The sequence below is a fragment of the Podarcis gaigeae genome (assembly GCF_964106915.1).
Source record: "Podarcis gaigeae genome assembly, chromosome: 14".
NCBI lineage: Eukaryota > Metazoa > Chordata > Lepidosauria > Squamata > Lacertidae > Podarcis > Podarcis gaigeae.
In genome coordinates, this window is record NC_139690.1 from 37,834,801 (window position 1) to 37,847,617 (window position 12,817).

At 47.3% G+C, this 12,817-nt stretch overlaps 2 protein-coding genes across 26 annotated transcripts in view; one reads left to right on the plus strand and one right to left on the minus strand.

The window, feature by feature from the left end:
* MAPK8IP3 (mitogen-activated protein kinase 8 interacting protein 3) overlaps positions 1-5,037 on the plus strand; it is a 70,395-nt gene extending 65,358 nt beyond the window's left edge. For all 25 annotated transcript variants that reach the window (XM_083711306.1, XM_083711288.1, XM_083711310.1 and 22 more), the window contains one exon: positions 338-5,037. In XM_083711306.1, coding sequence (XP_083567432.1) covers positions 338-459 — 122 coding nt within the window. In that variant the 3' untranslated portion in view covers positions 460-5,037. The remainder of the gene's footprint in view (positions 1-337) is intronic.
* Positions 5,038-5,267: 230 nt separating this feature from the next.
* On the minus strand, positions 5,268-12,804 carry NME3 (NME/NM23 nucleoside diphosphate kinase 3). Its single transcript, XM_083711894.1, has 5 exons — positions 12,630-12,804; positions 10,564-10,694; positions 9,032-9,133; positions 8,137-8,249; positions 5,268-6,810 (listed from the first exon to the last, which is right to left on the minus strand). The coding sequence occupies exons 1-5, from the start codon at positions 12,670-12,672 to the stop codon at positions 6,693-6,695; spliced, it is 507 nt and encodes a 168-aa protein (XP_083568020.1). The 5' UTR covers positions 12,673-12,804; the 3' UTR covers positions 5,268-6,692.
* Positions 12,805-12,817: the final 13 nt, after the last annotated feature.

Here is a 12,817-nt window from a genome sequence, read left to right on the forward strand (position 1 = left end):
TTGCACTACAATAAAAAGAAGCAATAAAACCACAATTAAAAATCAGTATGAATATGTAATGCAGACACACCATGGATGACCTGAATCAAGCTTTCTGCTCAGGAGAACTAGATGAATTTAGACCTCTCCCACTCCGCAGCTCTCCATTTGCAGAACTTGAATAACTTGGGTCTACAGAGTTGGGGTAAAGATTATAATGATGTATGCAAAGCACTCTCAGGCATCTAAAGATGCTATGTAAATGGTACCAGTTACTAATGATTGGGAGGCCCGCTTGGTGGAGCTTTGGTGCTTCCATGTTCTTCTCTTCCATTCATTGTACAAGGTCTCTCCACAGGTGATGGAGAAGATGACGAGACGGAGGAAAACGCAGGAGAAGCCACCCAAGTCAAGCCCATCCTCTCCAAGGCTGAACGGAGCCACATCATTGTGTGGCAAGTTTCCTACATCCCCGAATGAGCTACTCTTGTATTTTCTTTTTCTGCCAATTATAACTCTCTCCCCTCTGATCCCCCCCAAACTCCCGGAATGCCAGTATGTACATACCAGAACTCCTGCATTTCTCCTACTGCTGGAAAACCAAGGTCCCAGACAACCAACCGCAGCAGCTCCTGCACTGGATAGCGGCTCCCTCCCTCATCTAACCTCCAAACTTGCAGCTTTCATCTTGGGCCTGCATGCTTTGTAAAACGGCTGGGTTACTGCCAGCTTTCCAAAGGGGGAGAACCATGGCAATGAAGGCCCCTCCGCAACCAAGTGAGGCAACGAGAGATGCACAGGCAGAGCGGACTTGGCTTGGACGAGGTTTTCAAGACGGTCCCCTCCCTCCTTCCTTCATCTGCCTGCATGGAAGAACTAAGATGTTTGCCGGCTCTTGCCCCTGCCCACTTCACCACCACGGAGGCAGCGCTGACGGCATGCACTGGTCTGCAAACCAGGACTAGAGAGATGGATCCCATTATAACAAAGCGAACATTCCAACCTCGTCTCCTTCGCTGTCTCTCTATGGGACCTGCTCACAGGGGATTATCTGGGATAAATTGGGAGGTTGGGAATCCAAAAGAGCGTATGGATGCGTTTGGGAAGACTTTGGTATGGAAGTCAACAGCGGGGTGTCAGTGCCCAGAGACGGACCACAGGCACATGATGGGCTTCCACCGCTGAAGCTGTTTAGATCTGGGCCTGGGCACTTAAAATCAGAACTCAAGTCGGTAGAGCATGAGACTTTTAATCTCAGGGTCATGGGTTTGAACCCCACGTTGGGGTTTTGCAGGAGGTTATGATCCCTTCCAACTTACACTTCTGTGATTCTATTTATGGGAGACCTCTTTGAGAGTCCCAGTGTGCCCAGTTCTGAACTCCTTAGAGGAAGGGGAAGATTCAAGCCTAACAAATATCATAGATAATAATTCAGGTTAGAGGCACAATTGGTAGACTTGAAGGTGGGGTGGGCATCTCCAGCTCTTTGTAGCAGTGGGTGGTGTGCTGATGGAGAGGAAGGCAATATGTATGTCTAGCTGGTATGTGGAGAGTCATTGAAAGAACTGGGAAGTCCTCTGCTGCTGAAAGGCCACCAAGGTGTGCTTTGTGCTCCTTTACCTTGTGCTGCTCCACTAGGGCCCCAATGGAGACGGGGGTGTTGCATACGGCTATCAAGAGGTATTCAAATGTATCTTGCAGGCAATTCAGGAAAGCAAGCAGTCAAGATGGAGACTAGGCCCCTCCCTCTCCATGACATATATTGAAACCAATGAAAGCAGACTTGGACTTGGGGGAGATGAAGCAAGGCAGTCGGTGGAGAGGTATGTGCTTGGGGAGGATGGGCTGGGGAAGAGTGGAAATGAAGAAACGGGGAAACAAGCTGAGAAGAAGACATTGGTCCTTTGTTAAGCGGCTTCCAGAAGCAGCAAGAGAGGAAGCAGAGATGGTCTTGTTGGGAGAGGATGTTGAGAAAGCAGCGCCCACAGCTGTGGCATGCAAGTTAGGGCGCTGCCACTCTGCTGGCTGCTCACCAGGTTAGTGGCAGGTGTGCACACTCATAACACACATCCCACCTGTTGCTCCCCTTCTCTTGCCCCCACCCTGCCATATCTAGTGGCAGCTCCATCCCAGCCAGTGAGCCCCGTCTCATGCATCGTGACTCGGCACCAGTGACTGGGAGTGGATTGCTGCTTGAGATGAAGTTGTAAACAGCTGGTCCTCTGGGATATAAGGAGGTTTCTGCCGTAGGCAGTTCAGAGGCTGATGAACTTTAAAGGCTGTGGGAGGAAGCAGCAGGAAGAAGCCCAGAAATGTTAAGTGCTCTTAACATCTTATTTAAATCTCACAGAACCTTTCACGTTTTAATTTTCTTTGAAGCCAGGGGAGACCAAGGTTTTTCAGAGAGGGAGGTGGGTCTTCCTTAGAAAGAGAGAGAGAAAGACAGAAGGGGGGGCAACTTCCTGGCAGTTCTTGGTAGAGTCAAAGCTTGGGACTGCCCACGTGCCCTTTCTTTGTGCGCTTTGTAGCAGAGGGAGATTATTGCAGGCTTTTTTCTTTCTTTTTGCATCTCTCAGGCCTCCTCTGCCTGCCTCTGTGGGCAATGTTTTCTTTCTCCATGCCTGAATGAGGTCTGAGAAAACATAGACTAAAAAGGAAGTCCAGTCATAGTCTGAACAGCTTGTGGGGAAGCTTGCCCCAATCCAGTCAACCGTACCATGCTGTGAGCTTAATCCCCTTTCTTGTGTGCTGAGAGTAGTAGCTTGGGTACGGCAGGCACACAAGCACCATGGCACACATATCAAATGCCTTACAGCTCCATTCCTTAACACCTGGCCACAAGCTGGACCTGTGCAGGGACCCCTACTCTAATGTGTGGTTTTATGTCACTTGCTTACTCAAAGCCACCCAGAGCCACAGAATGTACACACAGATGAAAGAAATATGGCAAAGGCTGAAAAGGTCTGTGGGTTCCGCACAACAAACCAAGATGAAGAAAAAACAAGAAAGAGACGTTAAGCGGTAAAGCTGGTGGGTGGGGAGGACGTTGTGACTTGCAAGTCGACATTGTTGATCTCTGACCCATAATTTTTCGCCAAGAGCAGGAGAGAGGAAATCTAGAAGGCTAGTGAAGTCATTGGGGTAGTTTGATTTGAAAGAGCACAAAATGTGGTTAAGTAGCTGCAGCAAGGCTTGTGATCAAATTGGGGCTTTATTCATGATGAGAAAGAGAGTGAGGCTTACAGGGTAGGTAGCAAAGGCGGAGGGAACAGGTATCAGGAGCAGAGCATCTGCTTTGCAGGAAGAAGATTCAGTCCCTGCCATCTCCAGTTTAAAAAATGATCAAGAAGAGAGCGGGTGGTGGGAAAGATCTCTTCATAAGACTCTGAGCAGCCACTGCCAGTCAGTCTACATGGTACTGGGCAAAATGGAAAGTCTCAGCTGCTGTAAAAGCAGCTTCCTAGGTTCTCTTATTTTTATTCTGTCCATTAAGTTTCCAGATTTCAGGCCACTCTCGGTCTTAGGCCTTACCCTACCAGACATACCTGGAGGTGACACACTAGGGAGATATCAACAATTTCACTGAGCGCAGCTAACACTTGTTATTTTCCATGTCACAAGGAGGTCCTAACCCTTTGGGGTTGGCTTTTCAGTAAACAAGGAGCCAGACCACCTCCTGATAGTGCTCCTACGGAAAGGGTTTTGTTTCCCAATGCCAGCATATCCTAGCTGTTTTCTAGACTACTGATGAAATAATAGTGTGCAGGAGAGAGAAGAGCAGATTGTTAAGACACTCTTTCATTATTTCAATCTTGTACCACTTGCTCTGAAGTGGGGGAGAGGGGAACTGGGAAGGCGACACAGGGCCTGTAGCTCACAGGTAGAATATCTGCCTTACATGCAAAAGGTCCTGGGTTATAAATAAAAGCCCTGATGTCTCCAGGTAGAGTTGGGGAAAGCTCCTGCCTGTCAGTGTAGACAATACTAAGCTAGATGGACTACTCGCCTGACTATTCTTATGCTTCCTATGTTCTTATTTTGTTCAGTCTGTTCTGGGGGTGAAATACCTTTTGGAGGGGCTGGGAGGAAACTAACGTGACCTGGAGAGCAACCTGACAACAGCAGAGCCTGGGAGGAGAGAGAAAGGAAAGTGGGATTTTTAAAAGTGAGGACCGGTGGGGTGGGCAGCTTTGACTTAGGCACTACTTAGCAATGGTGCAGCTAGGTGGTTTTAGACTCTGGCCTTAATGGTCTCCCAGCCCGGCAGAACTTTAGATGGGAACATGTATTGCTTCACTTACCGCATTTCTGAAGTAAGCTGTATTGGGGGGAGGGCGCCTGCTCATTCTGCTGAATTGGGTCTGGGTCCCATAACTTCTGCCCCCAAAGCCCTACCCCTACAGCACCACTGCAGTTTAGAGGGCGAGCGTGTGGCGTCTGACAGGGTGCCACGGTTTTAAAACTGATCTACCTGTTGCCAAAAGACCCGAGAGCAGGATTACTTCCTCATGCAGAACTGAACCAAGGTATGGTCTTTTTAAAACAAAAACAACAGATACAACTGCAAAGCCTCCAGCAGTTCTCAGTTCCCAGCATTTATTAGTCAGGATACTGCTCCTTTTGCCTCCCCTGCCTACAAATATATGCCCAAAGAACCTTTCACAGTTTGAAGTTACGTTTTCATTGAAAAGAAGCACATGTTCAAGGTGGGGGGGGACGCGGGGGGAGGGAGAGGCGTAGCTATGGGGAGAAAGCCTCACAGTGCTGGCTGTTGACTCCTGATAGCTACCTGCCGGCAAGATAAAAGCTGATTTGACTTACAGACACCTCCCCGCCACATCTCCACTGTGATGTATGTAAAGTTAACTTGTATGTTATAAAAGGAATTTTTTTAAAGTGTCTTAAGGCCTGTCAACTCTGCTGTTTTGGTCTAAAGATGTAAAGAGACTGCTGTATGAAAAAAACAACCCCACTCTCCCTATGCTTTGTCCCTTATACGCTATCCAAAAGATGACCATATCTGTTCTGTATGTAATAAAAAAAAATGTGTTAACATCACAGATTTGAGAGCATTGATAAACACACACTAGAAGTGGTATTTTTAAGGAGCTACTGCCATGACGTTTATTGCATCTTTTGATGGTGCACACCCAAGTGATGGGGCGGGGGGGGGGGGTCACCTGCAACAATATGGTGCAAGTATGAAGTGCCCTTGTTCTGTACTCCCAGCCAGCCATCCACACCCTTTTCCAAGATACACCACCCTGACATACACAGAGTAAAAACGATTGCCTTTTCCCAAAATTTATTTTACAAAAGCAAAAAGCAGCCAGTATTTAAAAAGTAGCCCTGTACATATTTATAGATGTAAACAATCTCCTTTTGGGAAATATCTGGAAGAACAGTAACATGCAGTGGGATGAAAGATCCCAGAGGAAAACACAGGAACCATGATAGCCTAGGAACAATACTTCTCCAGCCAGATCCCAACTTAATGGGATTTGGCTGTTTCCACTCTATCAGAGGCCTCCTGAAATGCCATCTTCCGCTCCCAAATCCCAGCATTCTGTTCCTACTGAATAGTTGTCAGCTGTGAATAAGATTATTTAAAAAAAAACAACACAGGTGGACAGTGGTCCTAAATGTTGTTGGACTCCAACTCCCATCAGCTCCAGACAGCATGGCCAACAGTCAGAGGTGATGGAGGCTCCAACATCTGGAGACCTGAATATTTGCCATCCCTAAGATAAAACATGCACTAAAGCAGCTTTCCCCCCCCCCCCACCGTCCTGGACTATTGGAGAAAGTGGGGCAGGTATGAGATACGAGCAGCGTGAATTCTGCATTTCAAGTCATTGCCCAAAAAGAAATTGCATTCACTAGAGAGAGAGCAGGACGTAACAGCAGCTGTATAAGCCCTGTTGCTCAAACACCGGATATTGCTAGCTGCGAGCAATTGTTTGTATTTGCTGCTGCTTAAGTAAAGCGAAACAGCACAGCTCCCCTTGCTTCTGTCTTATTTGACGTTTCCTTTTGGAAAGAGCAGGGGCAGCAGGCTGGATCTGTATTTCCCCCACCCTTCCCATGGGCCAAGTTGGGAAAGTAGGAAGGGCCAGCCACCTGATGTCGCAATTACGTTGGGTGGCCTATTTTCACCTGGGTGGTTTGAAATAAAACTCTTGTGGCCAGAGGCATGGTGCTTTGCAACCCCAAAGATGCTGCGGCTAGCAGGATGCAAGCCCAGGCAATCCGCTGACTAGGACTGCAAAGTTGGGTCTGTGCCCTGTAGCTAGTAAAACTGTGACCTAACCAAGTGGGGTAGTCTTTGTAGGCTTGGATTGGGAGGCAGCAGGAAAACCACTAATGAAGCCCTTTGAAAATACATTCTAAAAGTGAGAAAAGAGAACTGGAATCCCCTTGGTGTGTGCTTTTCCATATTGGTTTAATAGTGCAGATTTCTCTAATATTGCCCCCCAAAGGCTATAATTGGGGGCTGGGGAGGCAGGGAGAAAGGGAATTAAGTTACTAGCTGTTAAACTGACATGATACGTTTGTTCAGATCTAAAATACTCCCGCCCTTTCTCTTCCCCACCCAATTCAACAAAAGAAGAAAGCTACCCAGGGGGATCCCAGATAAGCTGAAAGGGAATGGACGGGTTTGTGCAGTGCCTTTGTGACAGCAGCAGAGGGGGCGAGGCTTCAGCTGCTCTGCCTTACTCATAAATCCAGTGATCTGCACTGTCTTCCCAACAGGCCAGTTCATCTGTGCGGAACCAGAGCAAGATCTCTCGCTGGGCGCTCTCCACTGAATCGCTCCCGTGGATCACATTCCTGTAGGAAAAAGGAACAAGTATATCCCACCGTGCAGCTGGATGCATTGTGCCACAGTTAACTAAGTTCTTGTGCAGTCGGGCATATATGAGTACGATGAGCTAGGTTTCAGCTTAGGGCTTTATATGCAAAGGTCCCAAGTTCAATTGCCAGGTACAGAAAAAGCTCCTGCCAAATCCCGGAGAGCTACTGTGATAGGCCAGATGGACAAATGATGTGACTGGTCACATTCACACCATACATTTAAAGTGCTGCGATTCCACTTTAAGCCGTCATTGCTTTCTCCCAAAGACTGTTGGGAAACTGTTCGTGGTGCTGAGAGGAGACCCCCCGATTCCCCTCACAGAGCTACTGTTCTCAGAGAGGTCTAATCATAAATCCCTCTTCAAAGGAAACTGGGAATTGTAGCTCTGCAAGGGGAATAGGGCTCTCCAAAGAACTATCAGCACCCTTGACTTAACTACAGCTCCCACAATGTATGGTGTGGATTTGGGCCCTATACAACAGCTTCTTGTGTTCCTAATAGGGTAGGGGGGAAAGGGATGAAAAATGATCATTTCATTTCCATTTTTATAACCTTATGCAATGATTCATCAGAATCTTTTCTTATTTTCCAATTCTTTGCTGTTCGTTTCCCAGCTCCTGCTGCTGCTTCCCTCCTGCCCCATTTCCCCAGCTCTCTTTCTTTCCCTTATAAAAGGTCCATTTTGCTGAGGGAGGGTGTTTGCTCACAGACGGGATGGACTGTATTAACAGCATGTGTATTGGCAGACAGGGACACGCTAACAATAAACCCTGGAAGAAGCAAAAATACTTCACTTACCTCTCAAATCTATGAAGCTGGAGGTCATTTCTACCATTACTGGGAGGCAGCTTAATTTTGGCCCATGTTCACACAAAAATGCTTCCTTCTTACTTACAAACCCATAATCCACATTGGCTGCATCCACATGTCACAGTAAGTCCTTGTCCACCCAAATTAGCCTGATTTGGAATTTGGTTAGTTCTAGTGCACAGTCCGATCTGAAACATTAGCACTAAACAGGATTTTGATTATTTTTGCTAGACACACAGCATGTGTGAACGATGCCCCTATCTCCTAATGCAGAAACAAAAAGGCCTTCCTGATTTATTTATTTTCAATCATCCTCTGATTTAGTTTCCACTCTGTTTACAGGAATGCAGTTTTAGATCATCTCGGGCAGAAAGCGACACCTGGCTGAGCCCCCATTCCTTGCTGTGGTGGACCAATAGTTGCATTGCCGGAGTCACACAAAATGGTCAGAAGAGAGAACTGCCCCAAAAGTAAACAAGGTTTTCACTCACTTGCCAACTTCAATGCAGAAGTCACCTCGGATAGTCCCAGGCTTCGAATCTGCTGGGTTAGTTTCGCCAATCATGACGCGAGCTGTCTTCACCACTTCCAGTCCTTGCCAAACCTGGGGTGAAGGGAATAAAAACCCCCACTAGCATTCAACCTTTTGGTGACCTGAGACACACTTCTAGTCCTATTGCACATTTGAGGAGCCCTTTCTTTGTTTGTTACTGCCTATTTGGACGGTGGTCGTGGCTGTTGCTGGTGTCACCTGCCTTAGATCAAACCGTGACCCACTTGCTGAAAACCAATGGAAAAGGCAACCTTCTCAGTGCCAGTGGCCTTGTTCTGCTAAACCACTTGAGAAAATATTAGGGGTCCTGGGGAAGAGGGAAGTGATGAGCCTCCTTCTCTTCTCAAAGAGAAAATATTTCTTAGAAGGTTTCCCAACCCGCCCCACCCGCCCCCCAGTGTTCTGCTATCTGGGATCTTGGAGGGTAAAATGTCAGAAAGTGCCAACAAGACTGCTCTTCTATACTTGGGTATTGTTAGAAAATATAGATGTGTTAGGAGATGGGGGCATCTCAAGACCCTCACGAAGAAGAAGAAGAAGAAGAAGAAGAAGAAGAAGAAGAAGAGTTTGGATTTGATACCCCGCCTTTCACTCCCCTTTGGGAGTCTTAAAGCGGCTAACATTCTCCTTTCCCTTCCTCCCCCACAACAAACACTCTGTGAGGTGAGTGGGGCTGAGAGACTTCAAAGAAGTGTGACTGGCCCAAGGTCACCCAGCAGCTGCATGTGAAGGAGCAGGGAAGCGAACCCAGTTCCCCAGATTACGAGACTACCGCTCTTAACCACTACACCACACTGGCTCTCATAGCAAAATGCATTTGTTATTTCACTCACCATGGCCACAACAGGTCCAGAGCTCATGTATTTCACCAGGCGGTTATAGAAAGGACGCTCACGGAGGGCGATGTAATGCTCCTTCAACAAGTCTTCGGAAGCCTAATCAATCAAGCATTTTATTTGTATGCTGCCTTTCCAAAGTTAAAATCGTATTTAAAAAATTACAAAATAGAAACATAGCAAAAGTAGTCATAAAACAATAAACCAAACATCAAAAAGTGCACAAGTTGAAGAATTTCCACATAAATTATAGGATCCAAAATAAAGATACAAAAAAATCAACATCAACAACCCCAGCAAAACCCCCCCCCCCAATTCCTAAACAATACTCCAGCTTTGGTAGTTGGAGTTTGTCAGGGCCCCATCCTCCCAGGCCAAGTGGGAAAAGGCCTACAAGGCAGGAAGCAAGTCTTCCAGGATTAACACGTGGTCAAACACATGCCACAGACTTGATCAACGTTGTGTAGTTCTTTAAACAATTTTGCTGATTTTTAGTATGTTTTGACTGTTTTCAGTCTTTTATTTTGTGTGTAAACTGCCCTGGGAACTTGCTTGAAGGGTGGGAGCAAAATTTCCTAGGATTATGATGATAATCAAAGATCAGGAAATTAACAGTTGAGTCAGCATCATTACCACCCCCGTCATTTTCCCACAGAATTGTACCCTAAGCATCTTACAACCCAGAAAACAAACCAAAAAATAGAACCATGCAAAATTAAGAACAATTTAAAATAACAATGATGTCAACGAATCCACAAAATACTTACATACAATGTTAGATAAGGCGATACAAATAAGCCAACCTAATTTAATCGGTTTTAACTAGGGAAGCAGGCAGAGGCAACAACAGGCCCTGTTCCAGCTGGATTGTCCTTTCTCCACCCCCCATCAACTTTAAATGTTATTTTGTGGTCCTTTAAATTTGTAAACTGTCTTGGGTGCTATGGTAGAAAGGCAGTTTATAATTTCAATGAATAAACCAACAAAATATAGAGAATAACCCCCAACACAAAAATAGAATGATAGCACGCAAAGATAATATACAACACTGGGTGCGATCAGACTGCCCTGGTGTGTGGCCTTCAACCTCCAGGTCTCTGGTCTTCAGGCCAAATTTGGCCCACCAGGCACCCCTCATTTGGCCTATAAGCCAAATTCCCCCAAAACACAGTCATTTCCTCCACACCTGGCATCCTATGTGAAGTAAAGTGTGTGGCAGGTAGAGTTGTGGCTGAATCAGCTGCTTCCATCCCAATGCCTATAGAAAGCAGGACTGGACGCCTGGTGCACAGGGAATTCAATCCCGCTTGGTTGTTGTCTCTTCCCCACCATGAGCCACCTTTGACAGATGGATGGGACAACCCACTTGTCAATCGCCTGATGTCTGATGATTGACGTGGGTAACCCTAAGTTAGCCCACAGAATGGAGGTGGAGGTGGCAGGAAGAGGAAGATGTGGTCGAGTGGATCATAAAGGTTCCCCATCCATCTCTCGACAAACAGCTTAGGTACTCAGCCAAGTATCCTGACCTGCATGAGCTTCATCGCCACCAGTTTGAAGCCCTTCTTCTCGAAGCGTCGGATGATCTCTCCAACCAGATGCCGTTGTACCCCATCTGGCTTAATGGCCAGGAAGGTGCGTTCATTTACACCGGTGAATCCTGGAAAGTAAGGGGAAAAGAGAGATTTAATGTGTATATATATATATATATATATATGCAGGTTTTGGTGTCCTCGGGTGTCTTCCCGTGTAAAAGTTGGGGTGTCTAGGCGACGTTTCGACGAGGTCTCACTCGTCATCTTCAGGCTGGTGCTTTCGGCTTCTTGTTACTGGAACAGAGCGGGATCTCAATGTTTGAGTTCCTATAAATACTGTAGAGGGGGTGTGGTGTCTAGCCTCCAATGTTCTGGGCAGAGAGGAAGTTCCCAGGCTAGTTTACAAATTTACAAAAGAAGAAAAGGCACACTAGCCTGGGAACTTCCTCTCTGCCCAGAACATTGGAGGCTAGACACCACACCCCCTCTACAGTATTTATAGGAACTCAAACATTGAGATCCCGCTCTGTTCCAGTAACAAGAAGCCGAAAGCACCAGCCTGAAGATGACGAGTGAGACCTCGTCGAAACGTCGCCTAGACACCCCAACTTTTACACGGGAAGACACCCGAGGACACCAAAACCTGCATTCCTGTACCCGTGAAAATCTACGAAAGCAAATATATATATATATATATATATATATATATATATATAGGGGGGGACATGCAATACATGCTGCGCATCTGAGGAGGGGCAGGATTTCTGGAAATCACAAGTGAATACTATTGCACTCGGGTCCTGCTTGCAGGTTTCCCACAGGCAGTGCTTTTTTTTCCTCTAGAAAAATAGGTCCTGGTACTCACCACGAAGTTCCTACAGTAAGTGCCACACTTTTTAACAACAAAAAAGAGGTTTTATCGTGTTTTTGATATTCTGTTGGGAGCTGCCCAGAGTGGCTAGGGAAACCCAGCCAGATGGGATGGTATAAATAATAATAATATAATATTATTATTACCCTTGAGTACCCCCTGGAACTCCTGGGATGCCGGTGGTGCTGTGGGTTAAACCACAGAGCCTAGGACTTGCTGATCAGAAGGTTGGTGGTTCGAATCCCTGAGACAGGGTGAGCTCCCGTTGCTCGGTCCCAGCTCCTGCCAACCTAGCAGTTCGAAAGCATGTCAAGGTGCAAGTACAGTGGTGCCTCGCAAGACGGAAAACCCGCTAGATGAAAGGGTTTTCCGTTTTGGAGGCGCTTCGCAAAACGAATTTCCCTATGGGCTTGCTTCGCAAGACGAAAATGTCTTGCGAGTTCCTGCGGGGTTTTCCCCCTTTTTCCTAAGCCCTAAGCCGCTTATCAGCTGATCCGCTGATAAGCCGCTTATCAGCTGATCCGCTAAAAACCGCTAAACCGCTAATAGCGCTAATCCGCTAAGCTGTCAATGGGCTTGCTCCGCTAAGCTGTCAATGGGCTTGCTTCGCAAGACGAAAAAACCGCTATACGAAGAGCCTCACGGAACGGATTAATTTCGTCTTGCAAGGCACCACTGTAGATAAATAGGTACCGCTCTGGCGGGAAGGTAAACGGTGTTTCTGTGTGCTGCTCTGGTTCGCCAGAAGCGGCTTAGTCATGCTCACCACATGACCCGAAAGCTGTACGCCAGCTCCCTTGGCCAATAAAGCGAGATGAGCGCCGCAACCCCAGAGTTGGCCACGACTGGACCTAATGGTCAGGGGTCCCTTTACCTTTACCCCCTCGAAAAAGCACTCTCCACAGCCATCTAGTTGGCCACTGTGGGAACAGGAGATGGGCCCCGTTTGGCCTGATCCAACAGGGCTCTTTTTATGTTTGTGTGTTTTTATCTGGAAGACACCAGGTTGGCGAAAATTGACTTAGCCAATTGGGGGCGGGGGCGGGCGGGGTGGAGGGCAGGCACAGGGCGTTGCTTCCCATTGGCAAAAGAAACAGATATGCAACCCCAGTACGGCTAATTCATCATGACCCAGCTACAGAGAGAGGGAAGGGCTGGTGAGGCACCCCCAGATCTCAGCAACGCTCACCTGTTTGGAAGATGCTGGCAAACAGGGCCAGCAGGAAGATCATGGCGTTAGCAGCGGCGGCAGCAGCAACAGCAGCAGCAAAGAAGACCCATAGAGCGAAGGGAAGAACTGGGGAGGACGCGCACGCCGGCCGGCAGCGTGGATCGGGAGCGCGCACGCTGATGACGAGAGGGGGAGTCTACTCAAGG

Excerpts from the sequence above, each read along its gene's own strand:
- NME3 (XM_083711894.1), bottom strand. The coding sequence starts at position 12,672 with ATGATCTTCCTGCTGGCCCTGTTTGCCAGCATCTTCCAAACAG. Across the intron at positions 10,695-12,629 it reads TGCCAGCATCTTCCAAACAG|GATTCACCGGTGTAAATGAA; the intron begins GTGAGCGTTGCT and ends CTTACTTTCCAG. Across the intron at positions 8,250-9,031 it reads CTGGACCTGTTGTGGCCATG|GTTTGGCAAGGACTGGAAGT; the intron begins GTGAGTGAAATA and ends CCTTCACCCCAG.